Below are 27313 nucleotides of genomic sequence, written 5' to 3'. Positions count from 1 at the left end.
TGTGGGTGCTGTATGTGTGTGTGTGGGTGCTGTATGTGTGTTGGTGCTGTGTATGTGTGTGTGGGTGCTGTATGTGTGTGGGTGCTGTATGTGTGTGGGTGCTGTATGTGTGTGTGGGTGCTGTATGTGTGTGTGGGTGCTGTATGTGTGTGGGTGCTGTATGTGTGTGGGTGCTGTATGTGTGTGGGTGCTGTATGTGTGTGGGTGCTGTATGTGTGTAGGTGCTGTGTATGTATGTGTGTGGGTGCTGAATGTGTGTTGGTGCTGTGTATGTGTGTTGGTGCTGTGTATGTGTGTTGGTGCTGTGTATGTGTGTGGGTGCTGTGTATGTGTGTGGGTGCTGTGTATGTGTGTGGGTGCTGTGTATGTGTGTGGGTGCTGTATGTGTGCTGGTGCTGTGTATGTCTGTGGGTGCTGTGTATGTGTGTGGGTGCTGTGTATGTCTGTGGGTGCTGTGTATGTCTGTGGGTGCTGTATGTGTGTGGGTGCTGTGTATGTCCATGGGTGCTGTGTGTGGGGGGTGGAGGTGGGGGTAAATTACTTAATATCCCCCCTCCCTTCTTACTTTATGTAGGGAGGGGGGATCTTTCCTTGCTGCTTTCCCTGGTGGTCCAGTGGAGGTGGGGGCAGATCAGTTATCCCCCCTCCCTTCTTACCTTATGCCTGGGAGGGGGGATCCTGCTGCTGCTGCCGCCATCCATCCCTGGTGGTCCAGTGGAGAGTGAACTCTAGCCCCGCAGGGCTAGAGTTCACTCACGCGAGATCTGAGCGTTGCCGCGGCAACGCTCAGATCTCGCGAGAGGAACCCGGCGGAGCTGCTGGCAAGAGCTCCGCCGGTCCTCTCCTGCCTCCCTCCCTCCCTGCCGGTGAGCCGGTGAGGGGAGGCTGAGAGCAGAGCCGGCGCTCGGATAGCGCCGGCTCTGCATGAGCCGGCAGGGGAGATCCTGAGATCTCCCCTGCCGGTCTCAATACATAGCGCGTGCCGCGGGGATTAGGGTGTGCCCAGGCACACCCCGTGCGCACGCCTATGCCTACAAGACTCCTGTAAACTTCTACACCACACACAGTACTCAAGTTTTAGCTCCATTGCATACCTAAACTTTATTTTTTGAAGATTTATTTTTAAGTTTGAAGTACATAAGTATGGTTTGGACATGACAAAATTGGAACAAGTCTGTGGCATGGGACTAAAGTAATCACTACATAAATGGATGAAAAGTCTCTGTTTAATGTATCCAGATGTGGTGGGATCTGCTGTTTTCCATTTTATACAAATGATCACATAAAAATATCATTAAAAAAAACAACAACTTTCAATTCAGCTGTAGGAGAATAACCTATTTCATTGTGCTAACAGGAGAACATGTGGAATACCGATTAAATTCCGAAGCTGTATTTATGTTCCTTAGGCTAAATCATTCCTAGTGGTACTTTTTAGGATGTACCCTTGAGTGTTCTTGAAATTAGATTAGCAATCCCTGGAGAGCCTCATTTAAAAGAAGAGCTGACTTTTCCAGTCTCCCAACTGAGACCAAATGAATTATTACGGATACATAATGCAGTGCTAATGGCTCAGGTGGTGAGCTACAAAGTAAAAAAAAAATGCTAGCAAAGTGTCAGAACGAAGAGCATTTAAAGCGGCACTGTCATGCCGAACTTACCTTTCCCTAATCGCTTCCTCTTCTCTTCCTCTCTCAGGATCTGTTCTTCATTTCTTCCTGTCTGCTCTAGTTTTCTTTAAAGCATAAGACAAGTAGAGACTATTTTGTCTTATGTATATTTCCTACGCCTGACCATCTATTACCAGCGGAGGAGCAAAGTGTGCTCCATTTCCGTGGTCAGGGAAATTTTCCCACAATTCTCACCTTGAAATCCAACCAATCAGAGTGCTCTGAATCATTTTACACAGCGTGGAAAAATTCCAAAGAACAGGCTGCTCACTGTTTAGTAGACGTGCCCCTACTCGCGGCATAGCATAGGGGCATTTGGGAAATTTCAATCTCCCTTATGCTAATATGGGGGTCAAATTGACCCCCATAGGGTGAGTGAGGACATAGGGGGCTTAGGAAGTGACGTGGAGCACAGCTCCCTACTGCCTCTATTTTTACATATTACAAGGAGGGAGCTGCGGGTTGGTAGCTCCCTCCTTGTAAAAAACTAAACAAACACCGATGGTGTGTGTTTGTTCGTCTGAAATTTATATTCATTCCTTCGTCTTTCTGACGAATTATTGAATATACGAATTTCCCGTCCTATTTTCTGACAATAGCGAATGCCCAAGTATTTAACTGGGCATGCGCATGAATTTCACAGCGCTATCTAGTGTGGGCAGAGCACTCGGGGGGCAATTAGATGTATTGGAGTCGGGAGGGGGTGGGGGTTTAAAAAAAGAAAACGGTATCCAGCCATGACAGTGCCGCTTTAAAGGGACTCTCCAGTGGCTGTTTTCTTGGCACTGCAGGTCCCCTCTCCCTCCCACCCCCCGCCCCCCCCCCCCCCCCCCCCCCTTAGTACGCCACTGGTCATATCATATGCGTACAATTTCTTCTTCTTTTCGGTTCAGTGTTTTAGTGTTCACTGTTTTTAGAATAGTGTCATTTTAATTTTGCTAACAATTTGAATGTAGGCCCCTCTTGATCTTGAGGCCCTAGGCTGAAGCCTAGTTAGCCTATGGGAAAATCCGTCCCTGAATCTGTCCCCGACTGCAATTCCATCTTTGAAACAATATATCTATGATGCTTTCATTCATGCGTTTCCATGAATGAAGCTACTTTTAGTGCTAAACTACAAGTTAAATAAACTTCTCCTGGGCAGAGACTTACAAGGTATAGTTAGATAAACCACTACATTGCGCACTAAATTCTACATGGGGAATCGGCGAAATATAAAGATTGATTTTCTGAGCTGTATAATATGTTTCCTTTCATACTTGTGGATTTAGTTTAAGTTGAGATGTGATCCGTATTTGGTGGTGGAATTTGTGCACAGTGCTTGTCTCCTTGCAGAAGGTTCGGTGAACAATTAGTGCGTTCTGTAATTCATTAATATTTGATACAGAGAAGCCAAAGGATTTGTAAGTGGAGAGGTTGATGATGGACAAGCTAATTTACTGCAGTTGTTCTTGCAGATGTAGCCGTGTCCCACCAACCTGTAATGTGCCAAGTGATGACCTTTTGTGCAGAACACAATGTCTCATTGCTAGTGTTTTATAATAACCTTGAACACTTTGCATCTTGATTATTATTCTAGCTACACTTTTATTAATTTGGCTGTGCCCCAAATTGTAAGAAAAGATGGTTATAAAATACAGGCTTTTTTTTTTTTCTCTCCTCGTAATGAAGGGACTGTTGCAAAATCGAAAAATCAGTTAAAACAAAATAATAAAAAGTAATCACTAAAGTCATTAACGTTTGAGAATGATCTGTACGTCGGTGGTGCTTGCAAAGTTCGTAGCTGAAATGTAGAACAAATACAATTTCAAATTAGGTTTATTATAAAAATGTAGGCTTTGATTTATTACTGCTGGATACGCATTCTCAAATAATTTTATGTTTTTGGATAAACGTTTAGCATTTTTTTTAAAATATTGATTTTTTTTTAGTTATTAAAGCTTTTATTGTGACGTGTGATTACATACATAGGTTATCTGAGCGAAGCTCACATTGTACAGTATTTTGCAGATATTAGTTGTTACAGCCAGTTGACATTTGCAGTTTTGTGTATAGCATTTTCCTGCGCCGTTTTTCATAATGTTCTTATGAGCCCATCAATCCCTGGCATGCGTATCTTTGCCAGGATACAACTAGTATCTGTGACTGCGTCTGCCCCAACTATTTGCCAGGGCAATGTAAACTTGAACAATAACATTTGTCATAACTGTGCTGTTTCCCTCCATATGGCAGGCTCTATAAGTGCTTACATCCCCCTTAATACCTCATCCTTATGTGGAAGTTTCTTTTTCTTGTGTTTGGGGGTAGTTGATGTGCAGTGTTGCTGGTGTGCTGTAGTGTTCGTCTTGTCTGTTTACTGATTGTGTGTGTAGCGAATGATATTTTTTTTAGGTTTATATATTTTTAGATATTTTAATTTGCTGTAAAATATATATATATATATATATATATATATATATATATTTAGAAGTTTATTCAGAATTATTGAACCATTTTGAAATATATACAACAATATTAAACAGTCACCTAAAAGTGGTATACTTGCATAGCACTTTTTTCAGAGCATTTTGTGTTTCCCCTCCTGTCCATTTTGGGACATCCCTTCTATTTCCTCTACCTTTTCCCTCCCAGCCCCTTTTATCCTAATTTCCAATTATTCGTTCTTTCCATCTGCCTCTTCTTTCTTTCTTTTTGTAGTGTAAGAATAAGGAAACCATAATTGGTTGGACGCATAACTTCTAAGATTCTGACAGTTTTATCTTCTCTCTTTGCCACTGTGATTTCTACTCACGTGGTTTTTATTATATTTTGTACATTGAATGGTTACTACCACCTTGTTGGGAATGAGCTCCTGTGTGACAGTGATGTCAATGCCCATTTGGTGTTACTGTGATTTTAAATGTCTAAAGCAACGTGATCTGTAGAGTGCCATCGGGGAGACCTACAATGTACTCTGAAAGTAATTAGAAACATACCAGGTTTATTTTATTTTACGTTAGAGGAACCTAACGTACATGAATGTGTTTAATAAATTATATGTTAAAACTTGTAGATTGTAAACATGTTGGAGTCTGGCCTTCCTTTCTCTAATTGTGAAGCCCCACGGAATATGTTGGCACTATATAAATGCTAGTAATGAAAAAAAACTGTATTTTTTTTTTTTTTTTTACTTTTATTGATTATTTTTTTTATTTGTTGCCATATATGTGGGTTTTGTAGAACCTGCAAAGACCACTTACACCCTCGTGCCTCTCTAATCGTCTCCCCCCTTTCCAACACAAGTTCTGAAAATCAAACATGCTTTTATGTATTCAAGGAACACCCGTTTTGTGAAATTGTTTCTGAGTGGGATAGTTCTTCCATAGTGTTTCTATGGGAACATGTACGACTTGCTTCTTATTCACATGAAGATAACTCATGATGAGTCACTCATGCAATTGAATGGAAGCCCCTGTCATTGTATGTTCACTTAAAAAGTGCATCTAATTCAAATATTACCGTGAATGATAAGCAGAAAGTTAAGGCAATCAATTGTACAGTCATATCTCCCTTACCATCTACTAATGGAACACTATAGCGTTTGGAATACAAAACTGTATTCTTAACACTATAGCGTCACTCAGTCCTAAAGTTATTGTTGCCTCCCCCCACCCTCCTGCCAAGTAAAAGATAAAAGAACCCTTTAAACACATATCTGATCGCCTTAGGTCTCCCCCTATAGCCGACTTGAAAGAGGAATAGATGGAGCCAGCTCTGGCTCCGTCTCCACATCCTCAGACCGCGGTAATACGGTGGGGGGGACCAAATGCACATTCGGGGTGAGCACCGTGCACGTATTAGGCCTTACCCACAGCAAAGCATTTTTATGACCACCGCACATTAACTTGCCTGTCCAAATCAGTGTTATTATGATTTTTAAAATTAGATATATTTCTTAGACCCCCCCCCCCAACCCCGCGCCCAGTTAAAAATGTTAAACAAAAAAAACTGTTAAAAGCAAACCTCCCCAAACATTTAACATTGATAATCTTTGTCCAATCCAAAGCTCCTCATAGGTAAGGTTTGGGTTCCTACATCGCAGGTTCAGCAATCGCCACACTCCACCAGTTTAATGTTTGTCATAGCGATGCACTGTATCCTGTTCTTTACTGTGAGAAACAGTGGACAGCAAATGTGAAGACATTTAAAAATTGAAGGACTTAGAGGAAGAAGTACCTCTAGCAGCTTCCTCGCTAGAGGCACGTTCTCAGCAAAATGTAAAATATTTATCTTAAACTGCTATGAAAAGGACAGCATATGTGGACCAAATCTACTACAGTAGGATGTAGGGATTTTGGTGCTTAGCGTTACTTTAATGATGTGAACATGCACACTTCATACAAATCCTTGGAAGCTCAAGAGGCAAGATACATTTCCCCATATGATTTCAAGGGTGACGGGAAGAATTTGGGTGCAGAGGGATAAGATAAAATAATTAAGCTGAAACTAAAATGTAAGTTATCAGGTGCATATTCCTAGAACCATACTCTGATAAGCTGCACAAAAAGTGGTAATAGTTATGTTGATTGAAGTGTCCCTTAGAAGAACACAGTAAATTAACTTGGAAACGTCGAAGACATTAAAGCAGACATCTGATTTATACTGGGAGAACATGTGATGGATAAACAAACTTTTAAAACATTTTTAATCTTCTTGAATGGTGGGAATTTTCTGTCATGTAACTCATTTTAAAGTAGAAGGCATTGTTTGTAAGCATTGGGTATTAGCTATCTTTATTTAAACTGGATAATGTGATTGTGGTAATTGGCTTACATTTTAATACAGATTGATTATTACAGATTATACTTTAGAATCCTTGTACGGATCTTGCAATATATTATACGTGCAGAGCACCTAACATGCACCCATTGTAACTGGCCCAAAATACAGTAACCTTTTACCTGCAAATACTCATTATCACATCTGTCACTCTCTGTGCTACTTCTGAATGAATAGTATTCTCTCAAAGGGATACTATTGGCACCAAATGAACTTTAGCTTAATGAAGCAGTTTGGGTATATACATAATTTCTCTGAAGTCTCACTGCTCAATTCTCTGCTATTTAGGAGGGTTTTTTTTTTTTGCAGTCCTAGCCACGCCTGCCCTGCCTGTGACTTCTTGCATAAAAAAGGTTTCATTTTTACTCAGATGTTAACTTGCTTTAGAAGTTTTTATCCCCCCCCCCCCCCCCCTCTGTAAATTAAACTTAAATCACATAGGAGATAAGACACTCCAAATTAAACTGAAATTGCAATAAAGGAAGTGTAAACATTAGATTACTTTTTTCAGGAAGTGTTTAGGAAGGCTGTGCAAGTCACTTGCAAGGAGGTGTGACTAGGGTTGTATAAACAAAGCGATTTGACTCCTAAATGGCAGATTATCGAGACTGTACGGACATAATTACATGATTTTGCTATTAAATTACGAAAAGTTATGATTTTATTAAAGACACGGAGGCGAGTATTGTATATCCCTTTCTTTACTGTCCACCAATAGCAACAAAGAATACAAACAGAATGAAAAAAATAATGCATACATAATAACACAGTCAATCCAAAAAGTTCAAACAGGTATAATCTAGCCAAACCCCCATAAATACAAATGCCCCACTTACCATACCATCGAATCCAATCACATACAACGAACAACATGGGTGGGAAAAAACACATCTAAATACATGATACATCTGATAAAATGCTTCATATCAGATGGGACAAGTAGCCTCCGTGTCTTTAATAAAATCATAACTTTTCGTCATGTTATTGCAAAATTATGTACTTTTGTTGCAAGACACGAAGGCTCATATTGCAAGTTTAAAGCTGACCAACCACCGCAGACAGCACGAGTAACAGGTCAAAAATAAAATTCACAAGACGTTGACTCCCGCGACCAGTCGACCATCCTCCTAAGATCCTCCAAACGTGCACCCGAAGTCATAATCGAAGAGGCAGATGCACCCCTAACCAAATGAGCTCCAAAAACAAAAGTGTCGATACCAGCCTAGCCTAATATCCACTTCAACCAGCAGGAAAACGTGGCATTCGCTACCGGAGCAAAAGGAGGACAAAAAGACAGGAAAAGTTGGGGCGTAGATACTGAACGGTGCGGCCTGGTACGATCCTCATATTCACGTAAGCAAGCCAATGGATACAAAGTCTTAATAGAGAGGATGAGACAAAAAAGACAAACCAATTTGGCCAACAACTGGCATGACAAGAGTCCCGAATTAGGAGGCCAGGCACTGAAAAATTACAAAACAGAAACATCCCAAGTTGATGAATAACGAGGCCTGCGCGGACTAAAGACGGGAACCACATAGAAGGCAATACACCAAAGAGTGTTGGCCTGCGGGACAACCATAAAAACCCTGATGAGTCGAAGATATAGCCGACCTATACAGGTTGATAATTTGGTAAGCCCTACCAGCTTCAAAGAGAGACGTCAGGAATTGCAGAATTGCGGTCACAGGAACTGAAACAGGATCCTCGTCCCTAGCCAGGCACCAGCCAGCCCAAGATCGCCACGCTGACCCATATGATCATCTAGGGTTGGGAGCCCATGCATCCGCCAACAATCGTTGAGTAGTCTTCGAAACTCCCAGGGTCCCCTGAAATCCGCCACGAGGACCAGTTCTGCCTAATGGTGACGGGCCTGAAGGAGTGTGTGAGGAATCATGGAGAACGGGGGAAATGCGTACATGAGGTTCCAGTGCCAGTCCTGCAGGAAAATGTCCACAGCCTCCGCCGTCGGGTCCAGTCTCCAGCTCAAGAACCGCAGGAGTTGAGCGTTGAGTCGTGATGCGAATAGGTCGATAGCAAAAGGACCCCAAAGAGACGACACAGCTGAAAACACCTCCGTGTCCAATTTCCAGTCACTGTTGTCCAAGAGCTACCGTAAACTTCAATCTGCCTGGACGTTGTGCAGACCCGGTAAATATTCAGCCTGGACCACCAAATTCTGATCCAGACAAAACTCTCAGAATTCCTTTGCAAACCGGCTAGGACCGCTGACTGGGTGCCACACATATGGTTGACATACCTCACTGAGATGTTGTCCATGCGGAGGCGAATGCAATCATGTGCTTGATCACTCGCACAACTCCAGATCGCAAAGGAGCCCGACAGGAGTTCCAATCCGTTGATGTGGAGCTGGGACTCGGAGTCCGACCAACGACCTTCGCAGTGTGCACCCCAGGTGTGGAGACTTGCGTCCGAGTCTATGGGGAATTCTGGTTGCGATCCGAAGATCGCCCTGCCGTTTCATGTAGACAAGTTTTAGGATCCACCATTGCAGTTCGTCCCGTTTTTCGCCATTCAGTGTAACCAAGTCCGCGTAAGATGCCAGGGGGCCAAATATATCAAAGTGTTTGTCTTGGCAGGATCTAAGTGCAGAGTCCAGCCCTTTGCGTGGGTTCCAACCCAATTTTGCCAGAAACTGTTATCTTAGGGTCTACCTCCGGGATGTCACACACTTTATTAGGCACCACAGGCCTGGGACACTCTGTCCTTAGTTTGTTTCGGGCTGCTTTGCTGAGTGGGCGCCGCACCCAGATCTTGCAGGCCACATGGTCCGCTGGGAGCCACTCGGATGGTGAAGCTCATCCGGATCAAACAAGGGCTCGCCCAACGGAGCCATAAGTGCAGTCCCCGTGGGAGGAGCAGCCCCAAGATCGCCTCCGGCTATGTCTGCCTGAGCAGAGGCAAAGAGGTCAAAGTCCAACTCAGCCGAATCCCTCTCAGAGTCGCTATCAGGCTCTGCACCAGCCTTCTTACTAGACCCAATTTGAGTCGGAGTCACTCTCTTGTTGTGCTCTTGCACATTTCCATCGCCGAGCCCGTTCTGCCTGGCACGGAAAGGATCTCTTGCATGGTTGAGACACGCTTTTTGGGGCGACCGATGATAGGCCAGTCATAGGGGTTCTGGAGGCAGAGGAGAAGTTTTGCTTAGATTTGTGCTTAGCCTTTCTGGGTGCCTCACCAGAAGGGTCCACAGCAGGACGCGAGTGGTGCATTGTGGAGCCAGAAAAGTGCAGGGCCTGGTAAATTGTCAGAGACAAGGTCGATGACATGGAACCCTTGGCTGCTGTAATGGCGTCCGTCACCGAGGGCTGTAGTGCTGAAGCCTGAGATCCCTCACTGTGGCCAAGCAGGTCCACCAACGGTGCCCGACGTGGCCTGCCTGTGTCCCCCCCCCCCCTGAGGAGGGGGAACAGGCAGGCACTCTAGGCTTAGGCATGACAAAAATGTAGCAGACTCTAGGCTTAGGCATGACACTATGTAGCAGACTAACAATCATATAAAGGTACTAACACCTAAACAGCTGTAGAGCAATACAGAATAGTAAGGGTTAATCACCCAAACTAGACTAGCCATGGAATGGTAAATAGGAGAGATCTCACCAGGGCTCAGACCAGTAGCAGATACACGAGGCAGGAAAAAGACAGATACAAAGGAGGGGAGGAGAAAAAAAACGGAAAGAAACACAGTTCTCCAAACTTGCGAGAATCGTGGGATAAAATCGGATGAGAAAACTACTGAACGCTTCAAGTAAAGTAAAGCATGCGAACGGGATAAAACCAACCGATCGTTCGGGTATACGTTCGTGAACCAAACGGGTCTACGAACGTATTGACTCTGGTGTTCGCATGATTAAAAACTGCATAACATAATCCCCAAAACGGCCTAATGGAGTCAATTGGCGAAAAACAGCCAAATGGCACCAAAACTGGCCAGGGACCCGGGGGAGCACAAAAGGTAGGGAAGAAATCGGTAAAAAATTCTAGGCAGGAGGGAAAACCGCACAAAATACTCCAGTAGAGGCAGAGCCAAGAGAAATGGGAAAAGACTGGGTGTAAAAGAAATGACCCCAAAAGTACAGAGGAGAGACCCCTCAGCTGGTCAGGGGCCCTGAACCAAGTAATAACAATGGTACAACAGTCCGTAACACATGCAAGAAAACCAATGCACAATCACAATCAACTCACAAATAAACCCACAGGAGAGAGAAAATAGGTACTTATCTGACTGTGGAGCAGCAAAGAAAGAGGAAGGTCTTAGGGAGGTGCCTACTATTATACTGGGACTTGGTCAGGGAGTGGCCTATGTTATGTATACATTATTTTTTTTAATTCTGTTTGTATTCTTTGCTGCTATTGGTGGACAGTAAAGAAAGGGATATGCAATATGAACCTCCGTGTCTTGCAATAAAACCTACATATCAAAACTGCTTCATGAAGCAAAAGTTCTTTAATGACTATAGCGGCCATTTAACTATTCACTGTATCTCTTAAAACACATTCAACGTTATGCCCTATTATTATTATTATTATTATTATTATTATTATTGCCATTTATATAAATTGTGAACTGTAGGGAATTCAAAGTGAATTTAACATTTTAGGCCACAATAGCAGTTTTGGAACTGCCATAAAATACATTTTTGCACAAGTGACTGCATTTTAACACTTGCACTGCTTGGATCCTGCTTGGTTGCCGCTTGGATCCTACTTGGTTGCCGCTTGGATCCTACTTGGTTGCCGCTTGGATCCTACTTGGTTGCCGCTTGGATACTGCTTGGTTGCCACTTGGTTCCTGCTTGGTTCCTGCTTGGTTGCCGCTTGGTTCCTGCTTGGTTGCCGCTTGGTTCCTGCTTGGTTGCCGCTTGGCTCCTGCTTGGTTGCCGCTTGGCTCCTGCTTGGTTGCCGCTTGGTTCCTGCTTGGTTGCTGCTTGGTTCCTGCTTGGTTGCCGCTTGGTTCCTGCTTGGTTGCCGCTTGGTTCCTGCTTGGTTGCCGCTTGGTTCCTGCTTGGTTCCTGCTTGGTTGCCGCTTGGTTCCTGCTTGGTTGCCGCTTGGTTCCTGCTTGGTTGCCGCTTGGTTCCTGCTTGGTTGCCGCTTGGTTCCTGCTTGGTTGCCGCTTGGTTCCTGCTTGGTTGCCGCTTGGTTCCTGCTTGGTTGCCGCTTGGTTCCTGCTTGGTTGCCGCTTGGTTCCTGCTTGGTTCCTGCTTGGTTGCCGCTTGGTTCCTGCTTGGTTCCTGCTTGGTTCCTGCTTGGTTGCCGCTTGGTTCCTGCTTGGTTGCCGCTTGGTTCCTGCTTGGTTGCCGCTTGGTTCCTGCTTGGTTGCCGCTTGGTTCCTGCTTGGTTGCCGCTTGGTTCCTGCTTGGTTCCTGCTTGGTTGCCGCTTGGTTCCTGCTTGGTTGCCGCTTGGTTCCTGCTTGGTTCCTGCTTGGTTCCGGCTTGGTTCCGGCTTGGTTGCCGCTTGGTTGCCGCTTGGTTCTTGCTTGGTTGCCGCTTGGTTGCCGCTTGGTTGCCGCTTGGTTCCTGCTTGGTTGACGCTTGGTTGCTGCTTGGTTGACGCTTGGTTATTGCCTGGTTACTCCTTGGTTAAACAGTATATAATTCGCACTACATAAACCAGAAGAAGAGATTCCATATTGGCCATGCCATTTACTATAATGGGAAAAGCTCAATCATGATGTATAGGATTATGGAAATTTGGATAAATGATAATATATTTCATCTCGAGTATCCTTTTTATATTTTATTATTTGGGATTTGTTACTTTTGCATAATTTTAAGTAAAAATGGATCCGTCCCATACTGTAGCTAACCTTTAAATTGTCCATAATTGAGCATGTCTTGGAAAAGTGTTGATATTGGTTGCATTATTTGAATTCTTTACAGGCTAGTGTTAAAAAAAAATTATTTAAAATTACATATTTGTCAAAGTAATTCTGGGGCAAATAGCGGGATAAGCAAAAGTGGTTCAAACGTGGAAAAGGGGCGTCGCCAATGGAATGCTCCTGCTGGTTTCCATGGTGACTGCCCCACAGTTGCTACTATTCAGAACATAGTGTTTTACATATAACCCCATTGTTTGCAGTCACTATTGCAATTTTTTCCATAAAATATTGGTGAATTAATGATTTGCAGGAATCTACTTACCGTGGTCTTGTCTTCTTCTCTCTTGCAGTGAGCATGTTTCTGAACACACTAACTCCTAAATTCTACGTTGCCCTAACGGGCACATCCTCCCTAATCTCGGGGCTTATATTGGTAAGTACAATTTTGTTGTTTTTGTTATTCTTATTATTTTTGTGGTCTCATCGGCTATTTGTAAATCTGCATCTTTCTTTTATATAATGTTGTACACATTTGTAACTTAGTTTTGTTTACACTTTTATTGCATAACATAAAACAATATAGTCCATATCTAATGTGGTTCTGTGCTTGAGTTTCTGAACGTAAAGAGGCAATCCATCAAATTAAACGCATTAATGTTTTCATTGGAGTGGATCTATGAAATCAGGGGTTCCCAACTCAGTCCTCAAGTACCCCCTAACAGTCCAGGATTTAGGGATTACAAAGTTGTCTAAGGTGTTTTTAGAAAAAAAAGAGAAAAAACACTTACACACAACAGGGTAATCCCTAAATTCTGGACTGGGTTGGAAACCTGATTTAATAGATACACTCCAATGAAAACATGAATGCATTTAATTATGCATTTTTTCATTGAAATGTTTAAAAACAGCTTGCAAAGTTGCAGATCTCTTGTCTGAAGCCTTTGCAAGCCCCCTTCCCCACCTTCTAACAGGCGTTCTGTGTCTGTCCAATCACAGACTTTCCAATGCAGCTCAAAGGTGCTCTTGGCAATTGCTGCCAAACCAGGAAGTAAAAGGACTGGTTGTCTGACTGACAGCCAGAGGGGGTGTAACAAGGTTAATAAATAAATAAAAGTGTAAATTTCCTTTTGAAATCTACACTTTTTATAAAGTGCAGTGGCATCTGCTTAAACAAGCTCACAATCTAAAGAAACATTGGTTTTGGTTAGAAAAATGTTAACACATTTGTTTATGCTGTTGATCCAAAAGAAGGCGCCAAAAAAAAAACTATTGTAGGCATTTTCAGTTATGCCACAAAAAGGGAAAAAAAAACCTTCTCGACTCCATAATGGCAATCAGATTTCTCCTTGGACCAACAACCTGTTCACTCACATATCAATTATTTCTTTGAATTTTCTGTTTATGCAAAGAAGCACCCAAGCCTGTCAAACTGTTCTCCAATGTTCAGATACAGAGTGTAAGTGAAAGGCCAATCATCCCAGCTTGTGTGCTAAAGTGATTGGTCTCAATTTAAAATCTTTAGAACATTTCATGATAATTATATATTTATTATCAATGGAGGGTGTTGGAACTGATAATTAATTCCGTAATCTGAAGCTTTCTCTTCTGAGTTATTCACCAGTGTGTACATTTTTGTCAGTTGTGAATTCTCAAATTTTAGGGATAGAAATTCTAGTTTACTTTGAGTTCCTAACAACACGTGATTGAAAACCCCTTTGTATAATGCACTGTAACTACTGTGTTTTGTTATGTTTTAGCTAGAAGATGATCTTATCACTTGAAATCAAACACACAGTATTTTATTATTGTTATATATAACACACAACATTTTATTATGTTTATACATAACGTAAATTAAAACTAAATATTATTTGTTAAAAATTAAATCCACTCCTCCATTTCCCCCTGTAATGCCTCTATCTTAAACTCTGCCCTGTGCTCTGTGTTAGTCAGTGTAGAGAGAGGAAGACAAGCAGACACAATGTTTCTGATTGTCCTCCACCGATGCAGTCTGTGCCCTGGTTGTGCCCGAACTGAACTGGATATAATTGTAAATGGCTAACTCATCATAGGTTTTATTTTTACATTTTATTCAATGGTGATTTTACCCTCTAAAGCATGGGTCGTCAACCTGGTCCCTACCGCCCACTAGTGGGCGTTTCAGGATTCCAGGTGGGCGGTAGGGATTTTCTAATTTTGAGAGATTGGGAGGGCGGGTGCGAGCCGGCGGGGCCGCATATGGAGGGGTCCATCGGGGGGGCCCATGCTGTCAGGGCCACACGATGGATGTGGATTGTGAGGGGGCCCGGTCAGCGCTGGGCGCTTTAACAGCGCGACCGGGCCCCCTGTGATTACATTACAGAGCTGGGAGGAAGTGACTGCACGCCACTCCTCTCAGCTACCACACAGACCGCGTGGGAGGAAGGAGCAGGGAGTCAGAGTGGGAACTCTGACTCCCATCCCCCTGAACCACCACTGGACCCCAGGGAAAGTCCCCCTCCTGCACCTAAAAGGTGTAGGAAACAGGAAGGTGACTAAAATATTTTGTGTGTGTTTGTTTGTGTATGTGTCTTTGTATGTATGTCTTGTGTGTGTCTGTATGTATGTATGTATGTGTCTGTATGTGTGTGTCTTGTGTGTGTGTCTGTATATATATATATATATGTGTGTGTGTGTGTGTGTGTGTGTGTGTGTCTGTATATATATATATATGTGTATGTATGCGTGTCTTGTCTTTGTATGTGTGTATGTCTGTATGTGTGTATGTGTCTTTGTATGTATGTCTTATGTGTGTCTGTCTGTATGTGTCTTGTGTGTGCCTGTCTGTCTGTATGTATATGTGTCTTGTGTGTTTGTATGTGTGCCTGTCTGTTATAGTGGGCTATAGTAAGTAATAGTAAGTGTGATACCTAGCTCAGCCTTCCTACTGGGCATTGCTATAAGGAAGGTTAAAACATTTGAAAAAAAGGTGGGATGGGGAATTGAGGAGGGGAGCTGACGCCCAGATGAGAAATCATATTATGCGCAAACAGAGAAGTCGTCTGAATATCACCGAAAGAGGAGACCTTTGTTTGTTTCTTACGAAAATCGAACCAGATATCAAATATTTAGCCTTGCAGCATCAACCTCAAGGATCTCATTAATCACTAGTAAAGGTAATTTCAGTTTACTTTACTGTTTTCTCATTAAACTTTATAAAATTAAAAACATTATAAACCTGCATTAAGTAGAAATAAAAAGATACATGTACGTACATTTATTTATTTTTTTAAAACACCCTCCTTTCTAAATAATATTCTGCACTTGCGTGAAAACTGGTGGGCGGTAAGGAAATTTTTTTCAACCAAAAAGATGCATTAGTGGGCGGTAGGTAGAAAAAGGTTGGCTACCACTGCTCTAAAGAAATTCACATGTGAGTTGGACATTGTTTTTGGCCTCATAATTGGCATGCTGTGAATAACCTATTAACATTATTATTGCCATTTATATAGCGCCAACAGATTCCGTAGCGCTTTACAATATTATGAGAGGGGGGAAATGAAACTATATATAGGACAATTACAAGAAAACTTACAGGAACAAGAGGACCCTGCTCAAACGGGCATACAGTCTATATGAGGTGAGGTATAAAACACAGTAGGACAGGAGTTTATAATTTGTGTTCCTTGCACAAAGTGTTGGCAAGCTTGCCAAAGGGATGCTCTCTCTTTGTCATCTCTTTTAACAATGTCTTCCCACCGGTCGTATTGTAAACCTGTTTAAACTGCCGGCGTAATCCTCTTTATCCAGTTATACGTATCTGTAAGAGCATTAGGTAAGTGTCATTTAAAAAGCTAGTACGTCCCCTCCCATTACAGTCTTCGCATTAGAGTCATTGTAACTGTCGGTTTTGAGGTGAAATGATAAATAAAATGAAGCCAGTAATAGAGACATAATGTTTTAAGAACTGATAAAACCAGCCTTACGGAAAGCATTTAGAATTCATTTGGAAAACATTCATCCTTCTTTGGCAGCTTTTAAAACCTGCAATGAAAACATTGCCTTTCTGTAGAACACCAGTGTTTTGCTTTGCAGTGTTACATAGTTACATAGGCTGAAAGAGACATGCGTCCATCAAGTTCAGCCTTCCTCACATTTTGTTTTTGCTGTTGATCCAAAATGAGGCAAAAAAAAAAAAAGTTTCATGCACTTCCAATTTTGCAGCAAACTAGGGGAAAAAAATCCCTCATGATCCCAGAATGGCAGTGAGATTAATCCTTGGATCAGGAAGCATTTACCCTACATTGAAAAATCATATCCTTGAATATTCTGTTTTAGCAAGTATGCATCTAGTTGCTGTTTAAACATCTTGTGGACTCTGATAAAACCACTTCTTCAGGCAGAGAATTCCATATCCTTAATGTTCTTACGGTAAAAAAAAAACAAAACTTTCCTTTGCTTTAGACTAAATCTTCTTTCTTCTTTCTAAATCTTCTTTCGTTTGTATTGGCCCCGAATATATTTGTATAATGTTATCATAACCCCTCTGAGGCGACATTTTTCTAAACTAAAGAGGTTTAAATTAGTTAACCTTTCATCATTGCTAAAATGTTCCATTCCTTTTAATAATTTTGTAGCCCCTCTCTGCACTCTTTCTAGTGCCATACTATCCTTCTTTAGAACAGGTGCCCAGAATTGCACAGCATATTCAAGATGCGATCTTACCAGTGGTTCAAAACGTAGGGAACGTGGCACCCAGACCACTTCACTGAGATTGAGTGGTCTGGATGCGTTTAGCGTCCCTTTAATGACCCATTCTTAAAGTATAATGCTAAAATACCTTTATTGGGCTTTTCCCTATTTTCAAGGGGTCTTTACTGCCCTGGGGAAAGCAATATGACCACAGTGGACGGCTTTCCCAACACTGAAGTCGTGGAACTATATTGCTCTTCTTATTGAGGAGTAAGTCAAAGGAGCGGGTAGGGACATTATGGAAATTGATTATTTCTTCATGGCTCAGTACATTTACAAATTGCAAACAGCAATCCTAGAGTATCACTTCCAAGAGGAATGACGCTAAATGATGGAAGCATTTGTTTTGCTTATGTTAATTTGCTTTGTATGGTATTTGTTTTCTCAATCACACAGATAAGGCTCTTGTTCCAGATTACATGTGCAGAGAAGAGACGATTAGGCATTTATTGTCCGAATAACTGTCTGTCTGAAACGTTTAATGCACACATGCCAAAGAATAGAAACGTTTAATGCACACATGCCAAAGAATAGACACTTTGTTATTATGCTGGATATCTGGGGAACTGAAACGTGGTTTGCAAGAAGCCGGTCATTATTATGGCTGGGCATTATCCCATAAAATGCAAATATAACAATCCGTAGCACTTCACATCCATCCGATCCTTATCCCACTGTGCTCAGACTGTTGGTGAATTTATTAGAACATTGACATAGTTCAGGATCCTGATAATTACTGAAAATCTGTAAATTAAAGAGCAATGTAGGGCTTTGCATCTAGTTGGGAGGCTTTAAACAGAAATACATTGTTATAATGTAGCCAACTGATCACTGGTCTTCCATGGTCAAATTCTATGAAACGGGGGCTGACGGGGGCTGTGTATACTGTCAGTGTAATGGTGTGGGAACCTTTTTTTTGTGTGGCTGATAGTTGGTGAACACCACAGCTTGTACCACGTTATGGTATGTAAACGGCAGTTGGTGCAATCTCTGGAACGTGACGGCGAGTGACATTTGGTTGGAAATGGCAGTTGGTGACTGTCGATACATTTGTCTCGTGACATTAAGTAACGTCTCTCAGATGCAGGTATAGGACCCCTTGTTAAACCGTAGAATGCTGTAGCCTCCGTCACACGATGGTAAGTGATGCTGATATATGCTTTATAGGCTAATCAGTTCAGACAATGAATAAACAGGACAGGCAGTATATAAAAAGAGGACTCATACCAACAGTTCTGCAATTGGTCACACACATACGCTTTTATAAAAGTAACAATAACGTCACTACTGTACATTATTGATCAGGTAGTGGCTGTAGGATATGGATGTATATTATTATTATTATTATTATTTATTCATTTTTTTTTTTTGCAAATACATAAAAATAACAGATATTTACTTAACTTTTTTGGAAATTACACCATTGAATAAAAATGTGAAAATCACCTGTAACTTTTGTCAAAGGAACAGGCAACCTTTAAAAGTAAATACATATAATCATATAATATGTATCGTTTTAAAGTTGCATGTGTTCCTTATTAAGTTCAGTTTCACACAGCGTGATGATGCCAGATATGAAGACCTTTGAAAATCAAAGAGGAAATGCCTCTAGTGGCTGTCTGAGCAATAACATATAACCGTGATTTACAGGGAACCAAGGTGGAGGCACCCTGTTGCAGAATATAGTGCTATTGATTCCTACATTTATTCAAATTTTTCACAAATCATTGTTGTTCGATGTATGGGATAAGTGAACACAATATGAAAAATCCTGGGAGGTGACAGTTTCCCTTTAAAATTCATGGCAGACGCACTTTTAATAAATCTGCCTGCAACATGAATTGGCCAAAATTGAAATTGGGTAGCAGGAGCTAAGCATCCCTCTTACAATTCACTGCATGTCTTAAGCCACTCTGAGCTACGCCTTGTTTTGGGGTTCTGTATGAAGGTGCTTAGAGTGAGCCTTTAAGGACTGTTGATGTGGCAACACCTTTTAAATCGATGGAAATTTTAGTTAGTGTCTTTGAATTTGATCCTGAATGGTACAGAAAAGACTTAAAGGACTGGCAAAGGTTGGAGGTGTGCAAGTAACAGTGAATCAGATCTATTCAGATGGAGGGAGCAGTGGCTAGGAACAGGGGAGGGCTGGCAGCCTCAGGCCTGGGGGCCAAATCCAGTCAAGTGGCCCATTGCCAGGGGCGGACTGACAGGTCGGGCAGATCGGTCATGGACCGAGGGCCCGAGGCAGTCAGGGGCCCGGCAGCACAGCCATACTCTGGCTGAGGAGATCAGAGATCTCCTCAGCCAGAACAACATGATTTCTCTGCTATTCCAGTGATATGCTGCAGGACCCCCACACAGCCCCACTGTACCCACCTCAGCCCCCACTGTACCTACCTCAGCCCCCAGTACCTACCTCAGCCCCCACTGTACCTACCACAGCCCCCTGTACCCACCTCAGCCCCCACTGTACCCACCTCAGCCCCCCAGTACCCACCTCAGACCCCCCGTACCCACCTCAGACCCCCAGTACCCACCTCAGACCCCCAGTACCCACCTCAGACCCCCAGTACCCACCTCAGCCCCCCTGTACCCACCTCAGCCCCCTGTACCCACCTCAAACCCCCTGTACCCACCTCAGCCCCCCTGTACCCACCTCAGCCCCCCTGTACCCACCTCAGCCCCCCTGTACCCACCTCTAGCCTCCTGTACCTACCTCAGCCCCCCCAGTGTCCACCTCAGCCCCCCCAGTGTCCACCTCAGCCCCCCCAGTGTCCACCTCAGCCCCCCCAGTGTCCACCTCAGCCCCCCCAGTGTCCACCTCAGCCCCCTGTACCCACCTCAGCCCCCTGTACCCACCTCAGCCCCCTGTACCCACCTCAGCCCCCTGTACCCACCTCAGCCCCCACTGTACCTACCACAGCCCCCACTGTACCCACCTCAGCCCCCCTGTACCCACCTCTGCCCCCCAGTACCCACCTCTGCCCCCCTGTACCCACCTCTGCCCCCTGTACCCACCTCTGCCCCCTGTACCCACCTCTGCCCCCTGTACCCACCTCTGCCCCCTGTACCCACCTCTGCCCCCTGTACCCACCTCTGCCCCCTGTACCCACCTCTGCCCCCCTGTACCCACCTCTGCCCCCCTGTACCCACCTCTGCCCCCCTGTACCCACCTCTAGCCTCCTGTACCTACCTCAGCCCCCCCAGTGTCCACCTCAGCTCCCCCAGTGCCCACCTCAGCTCCCCCAGTGCCCACCTCAGCCCCCTGTACCCACCTCAGCCCCCTGTACCCACCTCAGCCCCCTGTACCCACCTCAGCCCCCTGTACCCACCTCAGCCCCCTGTACCCACCTCAGCCCCCCAGTACCCACCTCAGCCCCCACTGTACCCACCTCAGCCCCCCAGTACCCACCTCAGACCCCCCGTACCCACCTCAGACCCCCCGTACCCACCTCAGACCCCCCGTACCCACCTCAGACCCCCAGTACCCACCTCAGCCCCCCTGTACCCACCTCAGCCCCCCTGTACCCACCTCAGCCCCCCTGTACCCACCTCAGCCCCCCTGTACCCACCTCAGCCCCCCTGTACCCACCTCTAGCCTCCTGTACCTACCTCAGCCCCCCCAGTGTCCACCTCAGCCCCCCCAGTGTCCACCTCAGCCCCCCAGTGTCCACCTCAGCCCCCTGTACCCACCTCAGCCCCCTGTACCCACCTCAGCCCCCTGTACCCACCTCAGCCCCCACTGTACCTACCACAGCCCCCACTGTACCCACCTCAGCCCCCCAGTACCCACCTCTGCCCCCCTGTACCCACCTCTGCCCCCCTGTACCCACCTCTGCCCCCCTGTACCCACCTCTGCCCCCCTGTACCCACCTCTGCCCCCCTGTACCCACCTCTGCCCCCCTGTACCCACCTCTGCCCCCCCTGTACCCACCTCTGCCCCCCTGTACCCACCTCTGCCCCCTGTACCCACCTCTGCCCCCCCTGTACCCACCTCTGCCCCCCCTGTACCCACCTCTGCCCCCCTGTACCCACCTCTAGCCTCCTGTACCTACCTCAGCCCCCCCAGTGTCCACCTCAGCTCCCCCAGTGCCCACCTCAGCTCCCCCAGTGCCCACCTCAGCTCCCCCAGTGCCCACCTCAGCCCCCTGTACCCACCTCAGCCCCACTGTACCCACCTCAGCCCCACTGTACTAACCACAGCTCCACCTGCACCCACCTCAGCCCCCCTGTACTAACCACAGCTCCCCCAGCACCTGCCTCAGTTCCCCTGCACCTACCTCAGCCACCATTCCTCCTTACACTCACCCCAGCATCTACCTATCCCTGTACCCACCTAATCCCCTATGCACCAACCACAGCCCCTATGCCACCTCCACCTACCATAGCTCCTATGCCTTCCAGTACCCACCACAGCCACTATGTCCCATCCTGTGCCCACAACAGCCCCTTGTCTATCCGCACCCACCACAGCTCCTTCTTCACACACCAGATCTCCCCCTGCAACCACCTCAGCTCTCCCTTTACCCACCTTAGCCTCCTGTCTCCCTGCACCAACCACAGCTCCCCCTGCACCCACCTCGGCCCCGTCTGCACCCACCACAGCTGCTCCTGCACCCACCTCAGCCACCATTCCTCCCAACACTCACCCCAGGATCTATCTATCTATCCATGTTTCCACCCAAGCCCCTATACTCCCACCACATCCCTTATGCCACCTTCAACTACCATAGCCCCTATCCCTTTCAGCACCCACCACAGCTCCTATGTCCCCTCCTGCGCTCACCACAACATCTATGTCCCACCTCATACTCTGTCCAGTCCCACCCCCACTTCAGTCCCTGTGCCCCCCCGCGCCCACCTCAGTCCCTGCGCCTCACAGTGCCCACCACAACCCCTGTGCCTCCCTGCACCTATTTCAGCATTTATCCCCCTACACACACACACACACTACAGCCACTATCCAACCTATACACAGTAGAGCCTCTATTATCCAAACACGCACACACTACAGCCCCAATAACCACCAGATGGCTACTACAGATTCTATCCCACACACACTGCAACACAGCCAGCCCTCTCTACTCACATAATTCACTGCAAATAGCCCCATTCACACATACAAAAACCCACAAGGAGCCTCACTGTATAGACACACCACAAGCAGCATCCCCACACATACAAAATTACATGCAGCCTCCCTTCACATACACATCACAAACAGCATACTCACCATTGCAATACTGCACACAGCCTCCACACACACAACTTTTACAATCACTTATATAGCGCCAACATATTCTGCAGCGCTGTACAATAGGTAAAACAAGAGAGAGGATTAATCTAACACAACACTTTGACATACAGGGACATAACATCACTAGCAACATCCCCACACACGCAACCCCACAAGTAGACTCTAAACACATGTGGCTACTTGTAAGGTTGTACGTGTGGGGGATGCTACTTGTGATGTCTTAAGCAAAATCAGTGGAAGTGTGTAATTAAATTTGCTTTATTTTAATTGCTGGGAGGCACGCCAGCAAGGGTTACTCCATCTAAACACAGTGTTTATTAAAACACTGGTTTTGGTTGGATTAACCCCTTAAAAGTAAATCTGGCCATTTTGGGGGGCACTCAGGGATGTGGGAGTCAGGGATGTGTGGCTCTCACACATCCATTCTGTGTGCTGGGCAGCCTACACATAATATATGTGTAAAAGCAGCAGAAAGAAGGGGGAGAAGAATAGCAGGGGACCAGAAAACCTTGTACCAGGACCAGGAGGGCGGGCCCTTGATCACCCACTGCCCGAGGGCCCTGTGAGGTGTCAGTCCGCCCCTGCCCATTGCACCCCTGAATTAGCTCACCATCCATGGCCACCTTTTCCTGGTTTTATAACGGATATTGATATTATGCTAATTAGTAGCTCTTTGCCATACCCACTCCTTTGCGGCTCCGACTTTCAATGTTGTTAGAGCTAAGGCTGAGAATCTCTGAGCCTGTGCCCTGACTCACTAACTGAGCACCGGAACCACAAGGGATATGATCTGACTGCACCTACTGCTGGTGCGCACCAATGGACCACCAGGGAATCGTTTAAATTAAATATGCTGGTGTCCAAAACTTGTGAGCTGTGTTGGCCGCCGGGCGCCTCTGTTGTTATTGCGCCCTACATGACCCCACAGCTTGCATACCTCAAAGGCTGGCCCTGCTGACAGACACACTGGCCCTCACTCTCAATAACATACACACACAAACCCTGACAAACACTCACTGACAGGCAGACACATACACACACACACTGACAGGCAGACACACACACACACACATTCACTGACAGACACTTACTTGACAGACACACTTGCTGACACACACACACACTGACAGACACCAGTGCCATCTTAACAACATTATGGGTCCCCGGGCAAAGCAGTGCACTGGGGCCCTGCCTACACAACTTACAGGAATAAAAATTTAAATTATAGATACAACGAAGATTATATTTAGAAGTACCTCCAACAAATGCAATGCATACATTCAATACATTCAATGCCGAATGCAGTCACACACCGACTGCTGAATGCATACACACGACGACTGATGAATACCCGCATACAGACTGACGAATAGACACACACACACACACACAGACTGCTGAGTACACATAGAGAGTGCTGAATACATACACAGTCCGCTGAATACAAACATACACACAGACGGCTGAATACATACACAGACGGCTGAATACACACACACAACAGTGAGGGGTGCAGTGTATGTGTTTGTGTGTATGGGTGCGGTGTGTGTGGGGTGCTGTGTGTGTGTGGAATGCTATGTGAGTGTGGGGTTCTCTGTGTGTGTGTGGAGTGCTATGTGAGTGGGGTGCTGTGTGTGTGGAGTGCTATGTGAGTGGGGTGCTGCGTGTGAGTGGAGTGCTATATGTGTGTTGGGTGCTGTGTGTGTGTTTGAGGGGTGCAGGTAGCAAATATTTTTTGTTTTTTAATACTACTATACGTTAAATAAAATCTATATGTCCCCCCCACCCTTCTTCTTACCTTTGGTGAAAGAGGCTGGGACACAGCCAGCCCTGGTGGTCCAGTTGTGAATTCTGTACAGCCTGCAGCTTGTCTGGCTGCAGGCTATCTCCTGTCCTACTGCGCGCAGAATGCTGTGTGGAGCATTGCAATGGTAATTCGCTGCAACAATCCACACAGCCTGCTTGCGGGAGGAACGATCTGCCTTACAGGTCGGCCTCTCCTGCAGCCCTGGGTCCTAGGCAGCTTCCTCTCTCCCCGATTGAATTGAGATCTCCCTCATCGGCACAAGGCCAGAAAACAAGGCCACCTCTCCGTTGGCTGGCAGGGGAGATCAAAGGATCTCCCCTGTCGGCCGGGCATGCTGGGCAGCGCGGTAGGGCCCCATGCGGAAAGACGTCCCTGACAGACACACACAAACACTTCCACACACACACTTCCACACACACACACACACACTTCCAGACACACACACACACACTTCCACACACACACTTCCAGACACACACACACACACTTCCAGACACACACACACACACACACGCACACTTCCAGACACACACACACACACACACTTACACTTCCTGACACACACACTTCCAGCACACACACACACACACTTACACACACACACTTCCAGACACACACACACACACACACTTACACACACACACACACACACTTCCAGACACACACACACGCACACACACTTCCAGACACACACACACACGCACACACACTTCCAGACACACACTTCCAGACACACACACACACACACTTACACACGCACACACACGCACACTTCCATAAACACACACACTTCCAGACACACACACACACTCTTACACTTCCTGACACACACACACACTTCCAGACACACACACACTTCCAGACACACACACACACACACACACACTTACACTTCCTGACACACACACACACTTACAGACACACACACACACACACTTACTTTCAGACACACACACACAAATTTATTTTATTTCTTGTTGCTCCTACCTTTAGGAGTGCTCTGGGTCCTTTCCCCGGGGTCCAGTGACTTCCTCCGTGATATTCCTGCTCCTCTCTGCTCCCTCGCGCAGTTTAGTGATGCGGGGCCGGAATGACGTCATATTCCGGCTCCCGACATCAACAGAGAGGGCGCGCGAGGGAGCAGGAAGATCATCAGCAGAGCTCCCTCGCTGCTGCATGCCTCCTTCCTCACCCGGCCGGTATATTGCTGCAGAGTAGGCACCTGCCATCTGGGACAAGCAGGTGCCTACTCTGCCTTGCTACTGGGGCACCGTAAGTGGCCAGCTGGCCACCTGCTGGGCTCCTTGTGACAGGCTATCAGCCTGCTCTGCGCGGCACCCCCTCCTCCTGGCGCCCAGGACCGGCCCTGCAGTGGCCATTTTTCTAATTGCTTAGGGCGGCCTGGGGGGAAATTGCCTCCCTGCCCCCCGGCCCAGCCCGCCCCTGGCTAGGAAGGTCCTCATGTCACAGTCAGCCATAGGAATTCATTGTATTGATTAAAGTTACATTTACAGAGCAGGAGATGAAAAATTCTAAAGTGAGTTAACATCTGATTGAAAATTAAAACTTTTTTTTCAGTCAGTCACAGCCAGGGGAGGTGTGGCTAGGGCTGCATAAACAGAAGCAAAAGTGATTTAACTACTAAATGGCAGTGAATTATGTAATGTGACTGCAGGGAAATGCTCTATAGACCCAAATAGTTTCATTAAGCTAAAGTTGTTTGGTGAATCTAGTGTCCCTTTAAGTCTGGTGTGGTGGCAATATCTTTCGAAATAACGGTTAAGCTTCATGTGCCAGGGCCCAAGGCATGACTGATGTTTAGAGCAGGCTTTAGTAGTCCTATTCAGAGCGACAGAGAGGATAGAATTGTAGAATGAGATTGCTTGATTGAGAGGGAATGGAAGAAGTTGAGAGCAGTGCAAATGGGGAATTGATGCAGATCAGGCTAGTTTAGGATAATTTAAGATTTACATGCAAATAGAACTTATGCCGTAGTAGTTGTTGGGATTTATTTTGAGCCGAGATAATATTCCCTAATTATACAAACCTGGAGTTGTCGAAGAACACATTATTGAACATATATATATATATATATATATATATATTATATGAGATCCTTTTAATCCCCTATTGCGCTAGTTTTTTTATTTGACCCAAGTCAAATAACTTTTTTTATATTGTTTGTCCCACCTGTGTTTAGATATTGGCATTTACATTTCTCTGTCTACTACATAAATGAAACTCTACTAGATTGAATAATCTTCATATAACTCCTGCCTGGTAGCTCCTAAAGTGTAATTCTGTTATGTATCATTGAGAAAATAGTAGATTCCATCCCTCTGATAGAATATAGTCATTATATGAATTCCATGGTCATTTTTACAGGGAAATATTGTTTAATGAATTGTATCTACTTTTTTTTTTTTTTCTTTCTTTCTATAATCTAGATATTTTCTTTTTCATTTTTATTTTTATTTTTTATGTTTTGTGCTACATTATTAAGTATTACTTAATACTGGGAGATGTCCATTAGCCAAGACATTATCCGAATAGGGATACTTTGCAAATCTATTTTCTGTACATTTAAAAGTATTTGATTAAATATTCTTACATTACTTTGTCCTGAAATTATGTAATTGGCAGTAAAAATAAAATATCACTCCTGACAGTTAGAAAACACTTACTGCTTAATTGATTGCCCTTTCTGTGATCATAATGTATTTTTTATCTAATTTTCTATGTTTTTTTCATTTAAATCGCTTATTTGCTGTCCGTCATAGTATTTTTTTATTTGTTTTGTTTTTTTGCTGTTTACATTGCTGTAAAACAAAATCCATTGATAAAACCAATAAAGACCTTGTTTTAATAGGATTCTTGCTTTTTGTTGCAGATATTTGAATGGTGGTATTTCCGTAAATACGGAACGTCATTCATTGAGCAAGTCTCTGTGAGTCATTTGCGCCCTCTATTGGGAGGGGTTGATAATAACACTCCAAGCAACTCAAACACAAGTAACGGGGACGCTGATTCCAGTCGACAAAATGTTTCAGGTGTGAATACACATATTTAGGTTCTTCTTTTTGGATTGCAATTCCCTATTAAGCTCTACATCCTGATTTTTGTAAGCTGAGGACACCAATATGCATTGAATCACAAAATACATTCACAATATATAACCATTTTCTTTCAC

General features: G+C 44.9%; 1 protein-coding gene across 6 annotated transcripts in view; it reads left to right on the top strand.

Moving 5' to 3' along the window:
* Window positions 1-27313, top strand: part of ST7 (suppression of tumorigenicity 7) — a 366953-nt gene that overhangs the window by 34661 nt on the left and 304979 nt on the right. For all 6 annotated transcript variants that reach the window (XR_010090419.1, XM_063446846.1, XM_063446844.1 and 3 more), the window contains exons 2-3: window positions 12679-12761; window positions 27014-27173. Coding sequence is in view for 5 of the 6 variants with exons in the window: in XM_063446846.1 (XP_063302916.1) it covers window positions 12679-12761; window positions 27014-27173 (243 nt within the window). In the remaining variant the exon portion in view is untranslated. The remainder of the gene's footprint in view (window positions 1-12678; window positions 12762-27013; window positions 27174-27313) is intronic.

The sequence above is a fragment of the Pelobates fuscus genome, chromosome 3 (assembly GCF_036172605.1).
Source record: "Pelobates fuscus isolate aPelFus1 chromosome 3, aPelFus1.pri, whole genome shotgun sequence".
Lineage (NCBI taxonomy): Eukaryota > Metazoa > Chordata > Amphibia > Anura > Pelobatidae > Pelobates > Pelobates fuscus.
This window is presented reverse-complemented; position numbering and strand designations above follow the sequence as displayed.